The 21,981-nt window shown below is 44.2% G+C and overlaps 1 protein-coding gene across 1 annotated transcript in view; it reads left to right on the top strand.

The window, feature by feature from the left end:
* The window catches only part of LOC128327521 (cathepsin E-like), a 30,689-nt gene that overhangs the window by 6,317 nt on the left and 2,391 nt on the right, over window positions 1–21,981 (top strand). The window contains exons 4-8 of the mRNA XM_053256384.1: window positions 3,736–3,854; window positions 6,830–7,029; window positions 16,673–16,795; window positions 18,541–18,682; window positions 21,400–21,498. Of these exons, the coding sequence (XP_053112359.1) occupies window positions 3,736–3,854; window positions 6,830–7,029; window positions 16,673–16,795; window positions 18,541–18,682; window positions 21,400–21,498 (683 nt within the window). The remainder of the gene's footprint in view (window positions 1–3,735; window positions 3,855–6,829; window positions 7,030–16,672; window positions 16,796–18,540; window positions 18,683–21,399; window positions 21,499–21,981) is intronic.

A 21,981-nucleotide genomic window follows, 5' to 3' on the forward strand; every position in this document is an offset into this window, starting at 1 on the left:
GCCCCCACTCCCGTGAACCAGAATTTGGAGTAATCAGTTACCCGCTGCAATGTGTTTAAAGAATTTTCCGCAGAAAACATCTCTTGGATTCAGGCCGACCTAGATGGAGACTCCACAATTAATTTGATATCTGAACTGGAGGTGCCCAATAACTCCTCTTATGTGATTCGACTGGATCGGTTTCAGTTTGTGATTCCTGAGAATGTGGACAAGCTGCTTGGAGTGATGAGGCCTACCACTTGTTCTCTTGACCCTTGTCCAACATGGCTTGTTCTATCTAGCAGGGAGGCTGTTGTAGACGGCCTGGTGGAAATCATAAATGCTTATCTGGGGAAGGGCAGGATGCCTCCTTGTCTTAAGGAGGCAATCATTAGACCTCTTTTAAAGAAGTCTGCATTAGATCCCTCAGAGCTGAGCAATTATAAGTCTGTTTCCGGCCTCCCATGGCTGAGCAAGGTAATTGAGAGAGTGGTGGCCTCTCAGCTCCAGGAGGTCTTGGAGGAAACTGATTTTCTTGAACCATTTCAAACTGGTTTTCGGGCGGGCTATGGGTGGAGACTGCCATGGTTGGCTTGATGGATGATCTCCAATTGGGAATTGACAGAGGAAGTGTGACTCTGTTGGTCCTTTTGGACCTCTCGGTGGCTTTCGATACTATTGACCATAGTATCCTTCTGGAACTTCTGAGAGTGTTTGGGGTGGGAGGCACTGTTTTACATTGGTTCCGCTCCTACCTTTCGGACAGATTTCAGATGGTGTCGATTGGAGATTGTCTCTCTTCAAAATCTGAGCATAAGTATGGTGTCCCTCAAGGCTCCGAACGTTCTCCAATGCTTTTTAACATCTACATAAAACTGCTGGGAGAGATAATCAGGGGATTTAGAGCTGGGTGTTACCAGTACGCTGATGACACTCAGATCTACTTCTCCATGTCAACTTCTTCAGGAGCTGGCATAATCTCCCTAAATGCCTGCCTGGAAGCAGTAATGGGCTGGATGAGGGAGAATAAACTGAAGCTGAATCCAGATAAGACAGAGGTACTTATTGTGTGGGGTCAGAACTCTAGAGACAATTTTGATCTCCCTGTTCTAGATGGGGTCACACTTCCCCAAAATGAACAGGTTCGCAGCCTGGGAGTGCTTCTGGATTCACACCTCTCCCTGGTTTCTCAGGTTGAGGCAGTGGCCAGGGGTGCTTTCTATCAGCTCTGGCTGATTTGCCAGCCGCACCCATTTCTCGAGATCAATGACCTCAAAACAGTGGTACATCTGTTGGTAACCTCCAGACTTGACTTCTGTAATGCACTCTACGTGGGGCTGCCTTTGTACGTAGTCCGGAAACTTCAGTTGGTTCAGAATGCGGCAGCCAGGTTGGTCTCTGGGTCATCTCGGAGAGACCACATTACTCCTTTACTGATGGAGCTATACTGGCTGCCAATAGGTTTCCGGACAAAATACAAAGTGCTAGTTATATAAAGCCCTAAATGGCTTAGGCCCTGGGTATTTAAGAGAACGTCTTCTTCACTACGAGCCCCACCGCCCATTGAGGTCATCTGAGGAGGTCTGTCTCCAGTTACCGTCAACTCGTTTGGTGGCTACAAAGAGACGGGCCTTCTCAGTCGCTGCCCCGAGATTGTGGAATGCGCTCCCTGCTGAGATACGATCCTCCCCATCTCTGGCAATTTTCAAAAAAACACCTGAAAACCCATCTTTTCACCCAAGCTTTCTCAGCTTTTTTAATTTTTTAGGTTTTAATCTCTGGTGTATTATTAAATTGTTACATTGTTTTAAGTTTTTGTAAATGTTTTAAACTTGTTTTATGATATTGTTAACCACCCAGAAACAAAAGTTTGGGGTGGTGTATAAATAAATAAATAAATAAATATGCATTTGCCTGTTTTGGAACCTTTGCTCTAAAAATTTTAGCTGTGAATGCTTACCTGCATTCCAGTTGTGTGAATCCCTGATTGTTATCACTTACAGGATAACTTCTAATGGGATCTATGAGCACATACTTGTGGAAAGGTTATGCTAGAATTGGTTATGGATGGTGCATGACAGTATAACACATTTGGAGAAGTTATTCCCCCCACTCACATGACTTCAGATGCAAAATATTAACAAAGAACCAATCCTTGAGCAAGCTAGAATTTGTAATTTCCTTATGGGATTATTCACATTAAAGATAATTTTGATGTAACTTTCCCCAGCATGTACTCATTAGGTCACTTCGAAGAGTATGCCAACAGTATGTATTGGAAGGGTCCCTGTTTTGTACTGAATTCATGCATGAACAGATAGAACTGATGGCTTGAGGGCTGGATTAAATGTCCAGTAAGATAGCCTTTATGTGACCATGGAGCTTTGAACAGCCATTGATTCTGAATTGTTTGAAATCCAAGTCTGATTTCATCCAAGTCTGGAGCATATGCTCCAGTCTGTAGAGATAGGCAAAATACTTCTAAAATTTATTTTAGATATAAAATACAAAATACCTAAGCAAAGGTATTTTAGATACAAAACACTTGGTAAACAACCAATACAAATACAAAATAGTATTTTAAAATACATCTTAAAATACAAAATACAATGCCTGAAAACAGGAAACCATTTGAGATTTATTATCCAAACTTGTTTCCATTTCCTTTAAGCAATAAAGGTTTTTCAAAGACTAAATCACTCCAGTGGTGCCTTCTGGGACTGTGAATCATCCCAGCAAAGGGAAATATCTGTTCTACAGGACCACTTGATGTCACACTTGTATTATATCTAAAAAAAATAGCCATCGGACAGCGGAATACCCAACCAACATACTAATGTGCTTGGATTTGTCCTGCAAAAACTGGAGTATTTCCAGCTTGTTTAACATCAGATCAATAATTCTGCCCCCACCATGGACTCCCATGCCACCCTCACCCCATATTTCCCATTTTACTCACAGGGACAGTATCTCTCTTTTTAACCTTTGATTTTGAGACTTGGCTGACTGACTAGTTAGCAGCAGAGTAAAACTATTCAAATTTCAGGGGGCAGAGAGGGAGGAACAGAGCACATACATGAGGATGCTTGGAAGCTAATGGGCTGCCCGCTTGCAATAAAAAGGTGGCTCCTGAAGTAGGAAAGCAAAGTAAATACAATGATCCTGAAGCAAGAAAGCAAAGCAAAGACTGGCTGAGATGTATTTTAGTTTCAGGAATGTATTTTAAAAATACAAAATACCGGAGTAAATGTATTTTAGATACAAAATACTTTTCTGAAAAGTATTTTCGATACAAAATACAAAAGTTTTGAAAATGTTTTAAATCCTTCTGTTTTAGATACTGCCCTTCTCTGCCATTTTGTAGTTTGGAATCGGACTGGGCATTATTTAAGTCTGACATTCTGCACAGTCCTCTGCTAGTGTTAGGGACCCACCCAGGCTTCTGTGCATGTAAAAAGCAGTCCAAACGGTGTTGCAGAATGGGGTTTGCAGCACTGGACACAATGAAACTTGGAAGTCATGCTGCATATCTGTGTACAGGCTGATTCAAGGGGTTTCACAACTGCCCTGTTACACAGAATTGTCGGGGTTGCCTTTAATGTGTGCAGCAGCCTTGGTGGATTCCTAACATTGACGGAGGACTGTGCAGAATGTCAGCCACTGTTTTCATTTCTGTGATGAACATTTACAAGTTAGCCCTAGATTGGGGGAAATCGTGCTTCTTGCCAGAGTTAAGAGCGGGATTTGTTTTCACAGGGATGCATCAAAAATTCAAGCCATTTCTTTCACAGTCCTACACACATGGAGGGCGACAGTTTTTTATACAATATGGTACTGGTGAGCTGATGGGCATCTTTTCCAGAGACACAGTACAGGTGAGTAAAATGAGAATTGTTGTTAAACATTCTGTGGACTGTTTGATTTTAACCAAGTTTCTGAAAACAAGCAGGGATTCACTCAGCAGACAATCAATAAAGTGGTTCATTTGGCCGTTTCCTTTGCCCAGTCCTCCAGGACACCATCCCAGAGTTCCCAGTCTGGCAGTGTTTCACCTCATCACCCTTGCCATTGGTCACCTGTTTGGTGTGGGCATGGAAAAACTGCACAAGCCACTTCGGCACATTTAGCTGAATTAGCTGCTAATGTTCGAATGCTACCACAGAATGGTTCCAAGACAGGCAATTGCAGGGAACTGGGTTAATAGACAGGAAATGCAATGAATCAAGGGGCAAGTTAGTGAGTGAAGGAGGAAACAGGCAAAACACGGCATTGCCCTGCTGCTGTGATCTACAGAACCAGGTGTATGTAACTGGTGGTGATAGAATGTCAGGTTGAAATGATGAAGAGGGATGTTAGACTAGAGAGCAGACGAACCCAAGAGCACATTGTTCCCATGTTGGTCATGGTCACTTGAAGGAGAGGCTTGTTGAAGGGAGACATGAGATGGGGAGATTTTGGAAGTGCTAGCTACCTACCCTTTCACAATCCCCCAACATGGCTGGAGATACCTATTTGTGATGCAAATTTGGATCTTCGCTATGCTAAGGATTAGACTTCTGATCATAGAAGCACTTCAACTCTGCACGCTTCAGAAGCAAGAGATGGGGGTCCTCCTAGGACACAACTTTGATGGTTAAAGAAGAGAGATGAGACGGGAGTCATCAACCAGTGGCTGATACTATGTTTGCATCAGGGGCATAGTTAGGGAAGGGGGGCCCATGTTCACCCCTCTGCCCGGAGGCCCATGAGAGTGAGGGAGATAATGAATAGGGAGGAGTGGTTGGTTTCTATCTGGTTTCTATCTTTGTAGCTTTCCTGGGCTGTATCAGAGATGGAGAAGGTACACACACAGGCTAGATTTAAAGCTCCCAAAGGGTTGAAATACCGAAAATAGTGAGTGCAGCTAGTGATTTCATGAAGTGGTTAGATCTTTGAATCAAAATTCAAGGGGTTGAGAATCTCTGAGATTCATCTATAGAGTGCACACTATCTGGGCTTTGCATTGGGTGTAGGAGGTCAAAGTGGTGAGGCCACTTCCAACACCCCCCCACACCCCCACCCAAGGTCATGTTCTGCCCTTTTGATCCAATCATCAATCTCCTGTTTGTGCTCATACGCTATGTGAGTGTGGCTGTTGCAGAGGAGTTATGATAGTGGTGACGTCAGTAGTCACTAGGCATGTTTCGCCCAAGCATGTTCAAAGGAGAAACCATGGAGAGGCAACGGCTGCCAAGAACAGTCACATTACTCAGCTGCTTCTCTGCTGTTCTGAGCCAGTGTCTCTGTGGGTGGAGATGAAGATTTTGTAGCAAGCTAAGAACAAATCACCAGATTCGGTTCATGTGCAATGTGATGGCGAATTGAAGTGCAGTTAAAACAAAGAAGCCAGCTACAACGCATGTTTACAAAGGTCAGTGGGTTGGGCCAAATGGAGTCTCGGTTGAATGTGAGAGGTGTATTTGGATGAAAAAACAAACTGGGAATACTGAAATTCAATCGAGGTTCCATGTTGCTTCTGAATGCACCTGTGTTTCATTGGTTTCCTGGTAGCTATAGGGTGCCTGGAGATAGAACTAGGGATCCTAGAGGACGAAGGGCCCAAGTAGCTCCTTCCACCACTGGGGCAGCTTTCAGCATTTTGTAGTAATGCCTAGATCAGTGATTCTCAAACTTGGGTCCTCAGGTGTTATTGGACTTCAACTCCCATAATCCCCAACCAAAGGCCACTGAGGCTGGGGATTATGGGAGTTGAAGTCCAATAACACCTGAGGACCCAAGTTTGAGAATCCCTGGCCTAGATAATGGCCAGTCCAACATGTTGAAAATATATATATATGGTGCACACATATGAATGTACTGAAAAAGTACGCCCCATTGAGTAGAGCAGGACTTCTGAGTAAATGTGTGCAGGAGTGGACTGAACGATACCTCAAAACTAGGGATGTGCATGGAACTGGTTCAGCGCTCCTTTTCTAGAGTACTGAACCAGTTCGATGTGCCAGTGTTCAAGCCGGTTTGGAGGCTGGGGAGTTTACTTGAAGGGGCAGAGAGGGTGCCTCCTACCTGCCCATTCCTGCCCCGCTGCTTTCCACCTGCTGGCACTCTCCCAAAAAGTGTGGGTGCGGGGCTGCAGCATTCCTGCTTGCAGCCCTGTTCAGAGTCACTACACAAATGGCCGATGCACGTGAAAAGCAGCACGGGGGGAAATCAGTGGGGCAGGGATGGGCAGGTAGGAGACAGGAGGAGGCAGCCTCCCTGCCTCTTAAAGTAACTCCCCACCCTCCTGGGCACATTCCTACTCAATACAATTAAACTCAATGTTTTATATTGTTCATCAATAAAAAGAAATGAATGTTACAAGACAGAAGAATGGTGGCTTATATGATCACTTCAGCAAGAATTCTGTGTGTAAATAATGAAAACAGAAATATTTTTCTTCCTGAAAAGGAGTGACCCAAACGATGGGACTCTACTGCTATGGCAAAGGCTGACATGATGAAGAAAATTACTCAAAGTGGTCCCATTGAAATTAAAAGGACAATGCCTAATTTGTCCATGTTAATTTCAATGGGACCACTTTGATAATTTTCCTATCATGTCAGCCAAAATAATTAATAATGCACAAGTCAAGGGAAGCAGACAAAAGTAGATTCCTTTTATAAAAATTGGTTTGCCTTATTCTATTTTCTAAAAAGTGAATAATGCTTTTATTACACGAGAATATAATATTATATATATCCTTTTGTGTTATAAACAGCAATTCAAGAAAGACGATTGCCTTGAACTGCTATGAAGCTATAATATGACTGATGATTTTTCATATTCCTTCCCTTTATAAATAAATGAACAGATTAGCAACATTTCTGTTGTGGGTCAGGATTTTGGAGAGTCCATCCTCGAGCCTGGCAAGACTTTTGCTGAAGCAAAATTCGATGGCATCATGGGCTTAGGATATCCATCCTTGTCCGAAGGGGGAACACTTCCAGTATTTGACAATATAATGCAGCAAGGTTTGGTAGAGGAGCCGGTATTTTCTTTCTACTTGAACAGGTCAGTAGTTTACCATGAATTGAACAGAACAAACCATGATTTTCACAAAATAGGTTTTAATGGGATATATATATATATATATATATATATATATATATATATATATATATATATATATATGAATGAAAATTCTGTCAGTTGTCAGCTGATTTTCCCAGGGTGGTGCACAACAATAAAAAAAACCCCACTATATACAATCAATAGTTAAACAATAAAACACAGCAGCACATAAACCACAGTAATTGCACCCTACCACTGTTTATGCTGTGGTGGGGTGATTTGAGGTGAGTCATGATAGGCCAGCACAGGGTTATCTGTCCCGCCCTTTGTGCCATGCCGTGGGGCAGAGATTTAGTCTTGGCATGTTCCAGTTGTTCTGTCAGCCTGTTAGGGAGCGGTCACACGTTGATTGCTTTCTGGTCTTGGTGTTTTCTAAGTGTATCTTCGGGGTCTTAGCATGGCTCTTAAGCAGCGTCGCTCTGCATTCTCACTGGAGGAGGGTTCTGAGGAGACATGACTTCAGGCTCTGTTGGTCAATGCCTGTGATCACCTTTAGTGCTTGGAAAGGAGAATGGGGACTGAAGAGTCTAACACGCAGGGGTGCGGGGCTGAGGTGGTGGGCTCAGCTTCGGTAGGCTCTAACTCTGTTGAGCCTTTGGGGGAGTTTTTGGGCAGCACTTTGGCAACCATCAGTGCCCTTGAAAGGCATTCATCCAGAAGCCAATCTTTATCATTTGCTCCCTCCTCACAGGTCATCTAGACTGAGCCTTGCCTCAGCCAGTCCAGACCCTTACCCATGGTATCTCCTGTTCGGGATGAATCTGCCTTAGAGAGGGTAGTCAGGGAACACAAGGTCTGCATGGACTTCCCACCGTGCATGACCGTGCGTGTTGCTTCCACCCAGGCCTCATTGAGCCTACTCTGACCTGCTGCGGTGGCGCTGGTTGTTTGGCGGCTGACAGGAGTGCAGCCACCAAACTGTGGGCTACTCTAGGCAGCAGGAATCTCAAGCGCTGGCCACATGTCAGCAGATGCCTATGGTGATTATCAAACCAGGCAACAGCAGGGCTTTAGCTGCGGCCTCCTCGGCAAGAGGTATAGCTGCCCTTTCTGGAGCAGGAGGTTCCTCACCCTCGGGCAACCCGTCGGTGCAGGGAGTGCCTTGTCTATATCAGCCTCATTGCGAAGCAACTCAGCACCCACTGGCTCACTGGGCCTTGCCCATGGTGCGGCCGGTGTGTCTGGTGCTCATGGAGATGGAGCACTGCAGCACAGGCCCACTCCGGGAGCCACAAGTAATGTTGCGAATGGCTTGGGATTTACACCTCCTGTTCCTGCCCCAGCTGTTCCTCAAGGTAACCCAACTTCCTCAGCTACTCCCGGGAATGGGGTGTGGGGCATAGTCCTGGTTTGGGGGCAGTGGCACATTTTCCCATCAGTGGGTAGCAGGACTGTGGTGTGAGGCTTAGCTGGAATAGTTGGCCTTCCTTATTCAGCCCTTATTTAGATGTGCCCCCTCCTTTAGGGTGCCACCTGCAACAGGTCACAAGGAAGAAGATTTGGCGGGGGGAATGTGTTGACGTGTTTTCCCTGCTGTTTTGGGACCCTGAATTGAAGCTTCTAGTCAGGGACGGGGTGTCAAGCTCCCTAAGGAAGTCGAACAGATTAAGTAACCTAAAATTGAGAAGAATTGGGTTAATTGTTAATATGGGCACTCCATATTCATGGCAATTGTTTTTCAGGCACAACCTTGGTGTGCCCTGTCCTTAGCAAAATATCTGGAAATTATTCACAGGGCATATAATGCAGCAGCGATATAGGAAGGTGCTGAAAGGCATCATCTCATACTGTGCAGGAGATGGCAATGGTAAACCCCTCCAGGATTCTACCAAAGATAACCACAGGGCTCTGTGGTTGCCAGGAGTCGACACTGACTCGATGGCACAACTTTACTTTATATAATGCTTACACGGGCGCCTCATGGCTGGCATATGATGAGCTGTTCCGCATGCGCAGCAAGGCTCTGCTCTGGGACCAAAAGGACAGTGAGCTTTGGTCTAACATAATGTCCTTTGATTGGGCTTGCAGTTTTCACTTTTAAATGTTCACTTTGATTGGACATGCAGTTTTCACTTTTAAACAACTATTCAGATTGTTGTGATGCTAAGCTAAATGCATGACTTTCCTATCTAAGTATATGACAATCTGAATGTATGACATTCTTATCTAGCAAACCTTTTTTAAAGGCCTTGTTTTAGATTCTTCCTTGTTTTTATTATACTTGAATGAAAGCTAAAAAAGAGAGGTAAAAATCCAATTTTATAAATAGAATAGAATTGTAAAATATATGTATTTCCTTCCATATTTATGGTGTGTGTGTGTGTGTGTATGTGTAATCTATAGTGGCACATTGTAATGCACATGTGTGCACACTGCCTTGATACTGCCACCCAGAACAAAACTCATTCCGCTTGCTGATGAAAAAAATTAGAGACAACACTGGTTTGGAGGACACAGTATATGCAAAGATCTGCAAAAAAGTTGAGGCTTGCCGAGTGTTGGGGACCCATCTTTTCCCCATCTTAGGATTCCCCCTTTAAGCATTATCCCCAAGAAGACCCCAGGTGAATGTAGATTGATCCATCTCCTGTCCTATTTTAAGGGTGGCTCAGTGATTGATTTTATTGCCCTTGAATAAGCATCAATTAAAAATGCTTCATTTGATGCCACTATGGAACTGGTATGCACTAACAGTGTGGGGGCACCCATGGGTAAATGTGACATTAAATTGGTTTTCATCTGCTTCCGGTGCATCCTGATGACTTTGAATTATTGGGTTTCCACTTTCAGTGTAGTTTTTTTTCAATAAGGCCTTACCAACCAAGATGATCAGGGGCATGGAGCAGCTTCCTTATGAGGGAAGGCTGCAGCACCTGCGGCTTTTTAGTTTGGAAAAGAGGTGACTATGGGGAGACATGATAGAGGTGTATAAAATGATGCATGGAGTAGAGAGAGTGGACAGAGAGAATTCCCCCCCCCATCACTCACAACTCTAGAAGCAGGGGTCATCACATGAAACCGAAGGTCGGGAAATTTAGGACCAACAGAAGGAAGTACTTTTTCACACAGCATAAGAACATAAGAACAGCCCGGCTGGATCAGGTCCAAGGCCCATCTAGTCCAGCATCCTGTTCCGCACAGTGGCCCACCAGATGCTGCTGGAAGTCACAGGCAGGAGTTGAGGGCATGCCCTCTCTCCTGCTGTTACTCCCCTGCAACTGGTACTCAGAGGCATCCTGCCTTTGAGGTTGGAGGTGGCCTATAGCCCTTCAACTAGTAACCATTGATAGACCTCTCCTCCATGAACTTATCCAAACCCCTCTTAAAGCCATCCAGGTTGTTGGCTGTCACCACATCTCGTGGCAGAGAATTCCACAAGTTGATTGTGCTCTAGGCCCCTGATCATCATGGCTGCCCTCTTCGGCACCTTTTCCAGTTCTACAATGTCCTTTTAAAGATGTGGTGACCAGAACTGTATGCAGTACTCCAAGTGTGGCCGCAGAGGTGTATCTGGGGAAAATAGCACCTAGGGCAAGCACCGAAATTGCGCCCCTGTCCAAACATCTGACACCCATCTTTAAGATAACTTTACAATAATATCAGCTCAAAAATACAAGTCAAGCTTGTTAATCTTTTAATATTTCAAAAACTATTTAGCAGTGGACGCAGCCAGACCAAAAAATGCTGGAAAACGACAAATTTCAGTATGCTGGGGCTCATGAAATACCCAAATACTATGTGGAGGTGTACTTGGAAAACTAAACAGAAGTGCCTGTCTAATTCTCTACTATGCATTGTAGCATCACTATTACATAAGTTTTAAAAATAAATGGAGAATTTGACTTTCCCCAGATACTCTGAAAATAATTAAAGGATATGCAGAGTAAACTGTGTCACTGCTTGGAATATATTCTAGTATTCCAGAAAGACAGTTAAAATGAGAGAAAGAGAGCAAGAAACTCCCAGTGGGCCTTAATACTAAAGATTTCACACTGATTCAAAGACAAACTCACCATTAATGGCCATATTATTAAGACATCACGTTTAACTCACTTATCACAAGAAGCAAAGTAAGAGCAAATGAATACAATCCTAGCTCATAAGCTTCAGCTCAGTATTCACAAGCCCTGATTCTCTGTGCATAGTGCCAAACTGAATATGTGTACAGTGACTTATATTATATATATATTTTAAAAAAGATTTACCTGTAACCCCTTCAGGGGCTTTCTAAAGGCTGGGGGGGGGGTCAGCAAAGGCTCCCCCTCCCCCTGCCAGCCTCTTAATTCACCGCCACAGCCTGTCCTAGGCTGATTTTGGGCCTGATCAGGCCTGCAAAGATCGGCATGGTGGCCATTTTGGAGGCTGCCACACATGCTCAAATGGCCTCTGCCAGGCCTGGCAAGTTACTAGTCGAAGGGCCTTGCAGGGACTATTTGAGCATGTGCGGTGGGCATTTTTAATTTTTTTTAAAAAATGGCTGCCAAAAACAAAATGGCTACCACACATACTCAAATGGCCTCTGCATGCCCTGGCAAGGCTAAGGCAAGACCATCTGAGCATGTGCGGTGCCCATTTTTAAAAATATTTTTTTAAAAAATGGCCACTGAAAACAAAATGGCCACTGCACATGATCAAATGGCCTCTGTGAGGCCTCACAGAGGCCATTTGAGCATGCATGGTGGCCATTTTGTTTTTGGCAGCCATTTAATTTTTTTAATTTTTTTTTAAAATGGTGCCCCCCTTCAAGTGGTGCCTGGGGCATGTGCCCTGCCTGCCCTACCCTAGATACGCCCTTGTGTGGCCGCACCATAGTTTTGTATGAAGGCATTATAATATTAGCCGTTTTATTTTCAGTCCTCTTCCTAATGATCCCTAGCATGGAATTGGCCTTTTTCACAGCTGAATTGGAATTGGAATTGGCCTTTTTCACAGCTTTCACATTGAGTCGACACTTTCAATGAGCTGTCCACCACGACCCAAAGATCCCTCTCCTGGTCAGTAACCGACAGCTCAGATCCCAGCAGCATATACTTGAAGTTGGGGTTTTTTGTCCCAGTGTGCATCACTTTACACTTGCCAACACTGAACCGCATATGCCACTTTGTCACCCACTGCCCCAGCTTGGAGAGATCCTTTTGGAGCTCCTCACAATCCATTTTGGATTTCACTACCCCAAAGACAGGGGCATAACTATAATAGGGCAAGGGGAGCCTGTTGTATGGGGGCCCACTGCCTTGGGGGGCCCCCCCAGAAGCAAGTCAAATGACTGACTCCCCCAGCTGCACACCCGCCCAGGCTTCCTTCAGTTGTATTCATCCTCCAAAATTGATGTGTGTGTTAAGACCTGGAGCTACCAGAACAGCATGTCTTTCTCTAGTACCATTAAATGACTTGCATAGTCCACAATTTACAAAACCTTAAAAAAAAAATTTAGGATGATATTCTATTGTGGCACATAGGTTTATTTATGTATACGTGCATGTGTATATGTGTGTGTGTATGTATATGTATATGCTTTTTGTTACCGCTATTCAGCCTCATTTAAGATTTCTTTACTTTATGAGCTGAGCTTCAGTAAGGGGGTGGCATTTTAAAATCTTGTCTCTGGGCCCACTCCAACCTTGCCACGCCCTTGCCAAAAGAGTTTAGTATCATCTGGCAGAGAATTCCATAAGATTAATTAAAGCTTGGATGGCTTTAAAAAGGGCATAGACAAATTCATTGAGGACAGTTCTATCACTGGCTACTAGTCTAGTGGCTATAGGCCACCTCCAGACGCAAGATGCCTCTAAATACCAGTTGCAGGGGAGCAACAGCAAGAGAGAGGGCATGCCCTCACCTCTTGCCTGTGGGCTTCTTGGAGGCATCTAGTGGGCTACTGTGAGGAGCTCCAAACAGGATGCTGGACCTGATACCCTGTTTCCCCGAAAATAAGACATACCCATAAAATAAGCCGTAGCAGGATTTCTAAGCAGTTGTGCAATATAAGCCATACCCCGAAAATAAGACATAGTGGTGATCTCTCCTGGCTCAGTAGTAGGCTGCTTGCTGAAGCTTTCCCCCTATCCCCCTGGTGTGTGTGTATGGGGTGAGAGAGACCCACAGACAGGGGCGTAACGATACCGGTAGGGGTGGCAGGCTGCAAGCTGAGGCATACGGTAGAGGGAAGTACGGTAAAAAATCTCCTCAGAAAATCTCCTCAGAAAATCTCCCCTCCTCCTGGCGCGGTGGTGCGGGAGGTGGCAAGAGTACGCCGGGAAGCGACGCCGCCAACACTGTAAAGCTGCTGCTCCCCAACACTGACCAGCAACAGTCTGTGGGTCTTATATGGATCATATGAGAGTTATGCAGGGCCGGACTGGGGGCACCAAGAGGGCGCCGGAATGTATGTGGGGAGGGCGCCAGGTTTTGAGCAGAATAGGTAATTAAGGGTGAGAGTTGGGGCGCAGGGGCACCGCATGGGTAGGGCGCACCAGGAATATGCCCTGTTGACCTATGGGCCAGTCCGAGCCTGGAGTTATGATGATGTTCCAGAAGAAGATGACTTAACTATAATTGAATAAATGTATATTGTTGTACCACACTTAATAAAAATAAGACATCCCCTGAAAATAAGCCATAGTGTGTCTCCTTGAGGAAAAATAAATATAAGACAGTGTCTTATTTTCGGGGAAACACGGTAGGCCTTGGGCCTGATCCAGCAGGGCTGTTCTTATGCTCTTACCCATGGGCTGCTCTGTTTCTTGTTCTGCTTTTGAGAAAACACCTTTCTGCAGGGGTTTTTCACATGGGTTTCAGGATCTTATTCCATTTTCTAGATGATTTTCTTTTTGTTGGCCCAGCAGGCACTGATGGCTGTTACCAGGCTATGGACAAATTTGCCATACCATGTCAGAGCTGAGAGTTCCACTGGCCCCAGAGCAGTCTGAAGGTCCTGTTTATACCCTCCAATTTCTGGGCATTGAGTTGGACTCTGTCCGTTGCATTTCCGGGTTGCTGGGACCCAAATGGATTGCCCTTTGGCAGCTGTTGCTGTCTGTTAGAATCCGCAAGAAGGTTTCAATGCATGAACTGCAGTCTCTAGCAGAGCACCTTAACTTCACTTGCAGGGTGGTGGCTCCAGGCAGACTTTTTTGCTATTGCATTTATATATTGTTATGCCTAGCTAAGGTCCTGCATCATATGATTAGATTGACTAGAGGATTTCTCAAGGATGTTGCTGTGTGGCTTGAGTTTTTGAATTCATTCAATGGTGTCTCCTTTTGGAGGGACTCAATTTGTTGGGAAAGCAGCTTTCAGATGCAGCAGGCTCCATTGGCTTTGGCCTATATTGGTGGGGCCAGTGGTGCGTGGCCCCTTGGCCTGTGGAATGGTGGGCTAACAAAGTTGAGAAGGACCTCACATTTCTGGAATTTTTTACAGTCCTGGTGGCAGTGCTGGTTTGAATCCTTCTTTCTCAAACAAACCTGTTCTTCTTTGGTGCAACAACTTCACTGTGGTGCAGGCTGTTAACAGTCAGTCTTCCAGACAAGCAAGGATCTGGTGCCTAGTGTGGGAATCTAAAAGTTTAAAGTTCAGTATTTAAAAGTTTAAAGTTCAGTATTTCCTTTAAAGCTCATCATGTGCCTGGCCTGGAAAATGGGATTGCAGATGTCCTTTCACGCAGTCAGTTTTCCAGGTTCAGTCTGCTTTGCTCTGGGCCTGTGGTCGGAGAGCTGGTCTGAGAAGAGAGCTGGTTTGGTGGTAGCAATCATGTCTTGTCCCCTTAGCTAAGCAGTGTCTGCCCTGGTTGCAAAAGAATGGGAGTCTAGAAGTGTGAGCACTGTAAGATATTGCCCTCAGGGGATGGAGCAGCTCTGGGAAGAGCAGAAGGTTTCAAGTTCCCTCCCTGGCTTCTCCAAGATAGGGCTGAGAGAGATTCCTGCCTGCAACCTTGCAGAAGCAGCTGCCAGTCTGTGAAGACAATACTGAGGTAGATGGACCAATGGTCTGACTCAGTATATGGCAGCTTCCTATGTTCCTGTGTTCCTGTGGCGCAGCAAGGTAGACCAGACCCTTCTCGCCTCATTTGCCCCTTACACTCGCAATCGTGTTTATACTCTAAAGCTTTTGGGCAATTTTTGACTTTCTTCACTGTATCTGGTTCTGGTGTGGGCATGGTTTTACCCCTGAGCATGTTTTAGAGATTCTTGTTTTAATTCATGAGAAGGTCTTGTTTCATCGCTCCCTCTTGTGGCAGCTAGCAGCAATATATTTCTTCCTTAGAACACACAGGGTGATGGACCCATGCACAGATTTTAGGGTCTGTAGAACCATTCAGGGTTGGGCCAGGGTGGCATGTAAGTCCATGGATGCTAGATTGCCTGTCCAGGTCCCAATTCTTATGTGAATCATTGCTGCTTTGCCCCTAATTTGTTCTTCAGATTTTGAGGTCTGCCTTTTCCAGCTCGCTTTTGTGCTACTGGTTTTTTTGGTTTTTTGTTTTTTTTTTTGGAGCTTTGCATATCGTGAGTGCTTGCCTCAGTCCATGTTTGACTTTTGTTTGTTGTTCCAGGATGTTTCAGTGCAAGATTCTGTGGTTTCTTTGCACTTACATTTCCCCAAGACATATCAGTTGGGTAAGGGAGCTGGGATTCAGCTGAAGGGTGGCACTGTGCAGAGTATATCCCCTCTCCAAGCAGTGGCTGGCTGTTGGCAGAGGCGGTGGAGACTGAGGGACAGCATGACAATTAGTCTTGAATGTTAACGTTGGGTATTTGCTTATTTCTTGCTACATTCTTACCTTTGGAGTTGTTAATTTTCCCCTCCTTGATTAATTAGCAGATACTTGTAACTTTGTGTTAGTCGATTTATAGCTTTATACAGCTTATTTGCTTGCCCTGCCCTGGATGTTCTCTGCTTGCTATTGGTTGCCGGCCTTCAGTCTCCTTTTGCAGACAACACCTAATTGGTTGCTTATATTATGATTATTAATATAGTTATGGCCTGGGTTTTTGCCCTGTGCTCCTTTTAGCACCATTTCAGTTGTCTGGCCTAGTCATTTACTGCCTCAATTAAAAAATCTTGTATTAAAGCACAGATTAAAACCGTCAGCAACTAACTAAAAGCTTGGCGGAATAAAAATGTCTTCACCTGGTAGGAATGTGCACAAAGCGCTTTATGCACATCCAGGGTGATGACGAGTGGGTGCTTTAAATGGAGAGAGGTCTCACCTGCCCCTCCACTGCCCCTCCCCCACCACTCCAGCGTGGCACTGTCCATGACAAACAGCCCCGCCATCCTTGAGACTTGGTCATAACTATGCATGTGGAATTTAAAATAAGTTGTATCCAAGCCTACCATACTCTCAACTATTTTCTTTTCCTGCTAATGCTGCTGAGCTTGTTGCCATCTCTAGTCGTGATAAAGACAGTTGAAACTTCCAGATTCTCAGGACTATCAGAACTTCTCAGAACTTCTCAGAACTATCTGAGAAGACAGAACTGGACTTCATTCCCATTAAGTTTCATGTCTTCTTAATGACTGCATGTTTTGCTCATTTATCATATCAGTTAACTTACATATTTCATCTCTTTTTTTTTAGAGGAGATAACACTGAAAACGGGGGTGAATTGATATTAGGGGGCATAGACCATTCTCTGTACCATGGGTCAATTCATTGGGTTCCAGTCACTGTAAGAAGATACTGGCAAATTCACATTGACAAGTAAGTTTGTTTAAAATGAAACCTTTGGGTAGGAATTTAGAAAGGGAAAGCATGTCCTGATCCCCATTTATATATGCCAGCAGCAACTGGCCTATAAATATTATATTCTAATGTATATTCAGATATATTAGAATATTTTGGGAGCAGAAGATTTCATGTATACTTCAGCTAGTTATTCAAGGAGGTAGAGCAGCCTTCTATCTAGAGTTATTTATCTGTTAAAATATTTTTACATCACTTTTAGGTTCTAGAATAGAATCCACAAGGCATCTAACACTCATGAAAAGACTAATGAAACAAGGTTTAAAAAAAAAATCATAGAAACAGCAAAAACATTTAAACAAAAAAGAGCAATGAGCAGCAATAATAAGGTCAGTAGAATATTGCAAAGCAAATTCCTGAAAGACACATGTTAAGAACAAAACTGTTCTTAATTGGAACTTAAAGGTATAAGCAGCCTGTCAAAATTTTTGTGCCAGGAAATTCCATGACCTGGGTGCCACTGTCAAGAAGGCCCTGTCCGTCCTGCTTTGCATTTGAATGGGAGATGTGTGAGCACTGTAAGATATTCCTCTAGGGGATGGGGCTTCTCTGGGAAGAGCACCTGCATGCTCACATGCGAAAGGTTCCAGGTTCCCTCCCTAGCATCTCCAGATAGTGCTGAGAGAGACTCCTGTCTGCAGCCTTGGAAAAGCTGCTGCCAGTCTGTGTAGACAATACTGAGTTAGATGGACCAATGATCTGACTCGGTACAAGGCAGCTTCCTATGTCCTTTATGCCCACCAATTGCATCTCGGATGATGACATGAGACAGAGCAGGATCTCCTTTCAGCGTTAATATCAGAGACTGGCATCTGAGCTGTTGAGGCTTCAATACCCAGGGACGGTGCACTCACAAACCCTGATGCACCCGGACTGAGAAGACGTAGCAACGAACCATTGCAGCCATGCTGTTGCCTGCCTCCTCTCTCTGGGCAGCAGTGAAACTGGGATTCATGCTAGTACTGGGATTTATAATGATGCTACAAATCTATGATTTTATCAGCTAGGCAGACCTATTCTGACTGTGACATTCCCCTCCCCTGTTACTATCTAAATCTTTGTTCAAAAAGACATGGTTGATGAAGATAAGAAAAAATTCCAGCTATTCCCCCCTTCTATGTCTGTGAATGACATTCTTGCCATTAAGAGTCAGGAAATCCTGACGGCAGAGTTGCCTCCACTTATAAAGGAAAGAAGTAAATGTTTGCATGTGTTAATTTATTTTAATACTTGCAAAGTTAGAACTGGCTACTGCCTAATGTCCCCTGCTAACTGAGCAAAGAGGCACCTTTTTAAAGTGGTGATTCTCTTTATTGAACAGGGAAGAGCAACTGGCCGTATCCAGCCCCCGCACATCATCCCTCCAGTGGCTGTTGCTGGCGTCTGTCTTATGTTTCTTTTTTTAGACTGTGAGCCCTTTGGGAAGAGGGAGCCATTTTATTTATATCTACGTAAACCACTTTGGGAACTGATGTTGAAAAACGGTATATAAATATTCGTATTCATCATCATAATGCAGGGGCCAACTTAGAATATTTCAGGTCATAACTATATTTGAATAATTTCTATCAGTTTCCGGCTTGCGTTTTAATCAGGTGTGTAGCAACAGATATGTTTTCATAGTCACTTATTTCCCCCCATATCCATGCAACCTGTTTTGAAAGTATTATCATGTGTGCCTCTCTCTTCTCCCCATAATCCAGTGTCAGATCCCAGGAACAATCAATATGTGATTCTGGCTGTGAGGCCATTGTAGATTCGGGCACTTCTCTCATTTTGGGCCCAGCCAAAAAGATAAAATGGATACAAGAAAAAATCGGAGCCAGCCCAAGCATGTTCGGAGAGGTAAAGAGAATTGTAGAGCTGGGGTGTGTGTGATTATTTTATGATCATGCTGTATATATTAGCTTGGATCCAAAGAGCAGTGGAAGAGAACATGACTCCGTGCAGTTCCATAAAGTGCTAGTGGGATACATCTTTCTGTGCAGAACCACAGTGTCCCATGGCTGGGAATTGTGTTACAGCAGGAGTAGTCAACCTGAGGTTCTCCAGTGGTTGGACTAGGACTCCAGCATTGCTAAAGGGGGTGATGGGAGTTGTGGTACCACTGGTGAACCTCAGGTTAGCCACCCCTGTATTGCTGTAGGAGAAATGTGGTGAATAAGAGAGATACAAGCTATAGCATATACACTCTCATGGGGTGTAATAAGGTTGTTGTTGTTATTGTTATTATTACATTTTTATCCTGCTCTTCCTCCAAGGAGCCCAGAGCGGTGTACCACATACTTGAGTTTCTCCTCACAACAACCTTGTGAAGTAGGTTAGGCTGAAAGGAGCTTGTGGAATTCCTCTGGATTTGGGGTTACTTCTCTCATGGAATGCTTTCCCACTAAGTTAGAAACAGTTCTTCAGTAAGCAGAAGAGGGTTTCCACTATCAGAAAGCCATCTTTGGATCTAGGCTACTATTTGGGTTATGAACCAAAAGAACCAATACTCAAAATAAAACAGAGAAAGGAAGATAAAACACTGGAGGGAAATGTGGAAGGTCCCCTCCCATATGTCCTCGTTTTGTCTATACAGGAAAACCTCGGCATTCGCAGACCTGGCATCTGTGGTTTTGCGTATTCATGGTTAGGTAATTATCACCTGACCTTGGTATACGTGATGAAAAACCAGCACACAAAGGATTATTAAGATTCACGTATCTGTCAGGGGTGGACAGAAATGACCGCTGAGGTCATTTCTGCCCACCATTTTGTGAAACGGGGCCATTTTGTGGTTCATTTACTTCAACCCCCCCCCCCAGAGAAAAAAAATGGGAAAATGCTTAAAAATGTACGGTTTCCTACTTCTGGGGGGCATTGCTGGATTGCTGGAGGCCCGCAGAGCATGGTAGGGCATTTTATTTTGCCCTTTTAAACTTCCCTCCCCATTTTAGGGGAGATGTTTGGTCCTCTGGGAACCTAACTCCCATGATCCCATTGCCCCAATGATTCAGTATTCACAGTTTCTGTATCCTTGCTAATTTCAGAGAACGGAACCCCCGTGAATACTGAGGTTCTCCTGAAGTGTCTATATTGAAAGGATTTGTGAATTGGTATAGTTATCAGTGGAAGTTCTGGGACTAGTTATCAAACGATAACTGAACAAATTATAACGGCATCCTGTATTTATGTGGGGAAAATACTGCCGCTTATATCTGGTGGGTTTTTAACTTATAATTTTAGATTTGATTTTAACTGAGATTTTTTAAATTAATATGAATTGTCTTAATTATATATTGGTTTTATAGGGTCCCCCCCCCCATTGAATTTGAGACCCTCTCCGAGCAGTAGTGTCCTGGAGGGTTGGGGGTATAAATAAATAGCTCAAATAAATAAATAAATATCCTCAGGAGACTCCTCCGATGGAGGAAAGAGGGAAGACTGTGTCCTCAGCTTGTGGAGGAGGTGCTGACTTGGGTTCGCCTTGTTCTTTTCATGTGAGGGGATCCATGACATGCTCTGTCTAGAACAGGGATTCTCCATGTTGGGTCCTCAGATGTTATTGAACTTCAGCTCCCAAAATCTCTAACCAAAGGCCACTGGGGCTGGGGATTATGGGAGTTGAAGTCCAATAACATCTGGGGACCCAACGCTGAGAATCCCTGCTCTAGAATAAAAACTTGTTGAGCTCACATAGTTGTGGTGCAGGCAGATGATGTCATCTTGTGGCATGTTCTCAGTTTGTGACTCTAAGCACACAGCCCTGGCTGTGAGTTCCAGTGCAATCAATCTCTTTAAGAGTGAACTATCATTCAAACAAATGCAATATCATGCATTTGCTCAAGTTTCAGTGCTGGCATTTTGATATGCAGTATGATTCACATGCTCCAAGTGTCTTGAAGGAAAAAAAGAAAGCTTTAAACATAATCCTGCAGGATTATTTAAACTGTGCCCCTGTCTTGAAGCCATTCCATTAATTTTTATCAGATTCTGTAGGCGACGTAGTTGTGATATTACCACTGAATTGAAATCATAAGCCTCATTGCTTCTGCCCACTTACTCCTATATGGCCAGTTCAGCTTTGTGTCAACTCCAGCAGCTCCTGTTGGTCAAAAAAGACAGGGGAGGTTGCCTCTTTTCCTGCCATTTCCTTGTACTCACTAGATTGGCACAATGGGCTTTGCATGGCCCAAGTGGTCATCCAGGGATAGCCCTGTGCAAAGGCTGGGATTTCCTAGCACAGTGCAAAAGGTTGCCTCTTCATATCCTTATATTGCATCTTAGGAGCATTGTGACAGTTCATTGGCTCATAGGACTGGCCCATAGATCTGCCTACCGTGGCAGCTGATCAGTGGCTATTAGTCATAATAGCTAAAAATGGACCGTTCCTGTTCAGAGGTAACTTGCCTCTGATTACGAGATGCCAACGACAAACAAGGAATTTGCACCTATCACCTTGGTGCCCTGTTTGTGAGCTTTCCAGATGCTTGAGACTGATGTGTACTTTAATAGGGCTGATCTCTTTATTTAAATGGAAATAACCCTCAGTTCAAGGAATAAATTCATTTGTGTTGCAGTTTCTCGTGGACTGCAGAAGGATGCCCTACCTGCCCACGATAACATTTACCATTGGAGGGAGAAAATTCGAAATAACAGCAGAGCACTATATTATCAAGGTGTGTATCTGAATTCTCACCCTTGCCATATCCTGAACAGTACAGTAGAAGCTGGTGCTGTGCTGACATTTCATGAGTTCTTGATATGCAAAGTGGGAGCAAAAAGGCCATTAAAACCTCCTTAACTTGCTGGTCTTTTCAATGTGAAAAAAATGGCACCTCCAGTCTACTGCTGCTTTAGTGTCATTTTTAGAGCATATTTCCTTTTCACTGAGTGTTCCAAGCCAATTAGAGTGAACATAGTGATGAAACATAGCACCACATAGCTAATCCGATTTCAGACCCATAAAGTCTTTCCATTGTTCTGAGCGCAGGGGGAAGCATGAATGGGTTTCTATTTGCTCAGGCAACTGAATAATGTTTCCTGTCTTGTGACTCCATGCTGGTCACATTCACGCTGATGCAGTTCTACTCCACATGGGGCAGAGTCAGTGTGGAGTGAGATATGCTCTTCAACATACTGTAGATGGATGACATCCATAT

Source organism: Hemicordylus capensis, chromosome 5, assembly GCF_027244095.1.
Source record: "Hemicordylus capensis ecotype Gifberg chromosome 5, rHemCap1.1.pri, whole genome shotgun sequence".
Taxonomy (NCBI): Eukaryota; Metazoa; Chordata; class Lepidosauria; order Squamata; family Cordylidae; genus Hemicordylus; species Hemicordylus capensis.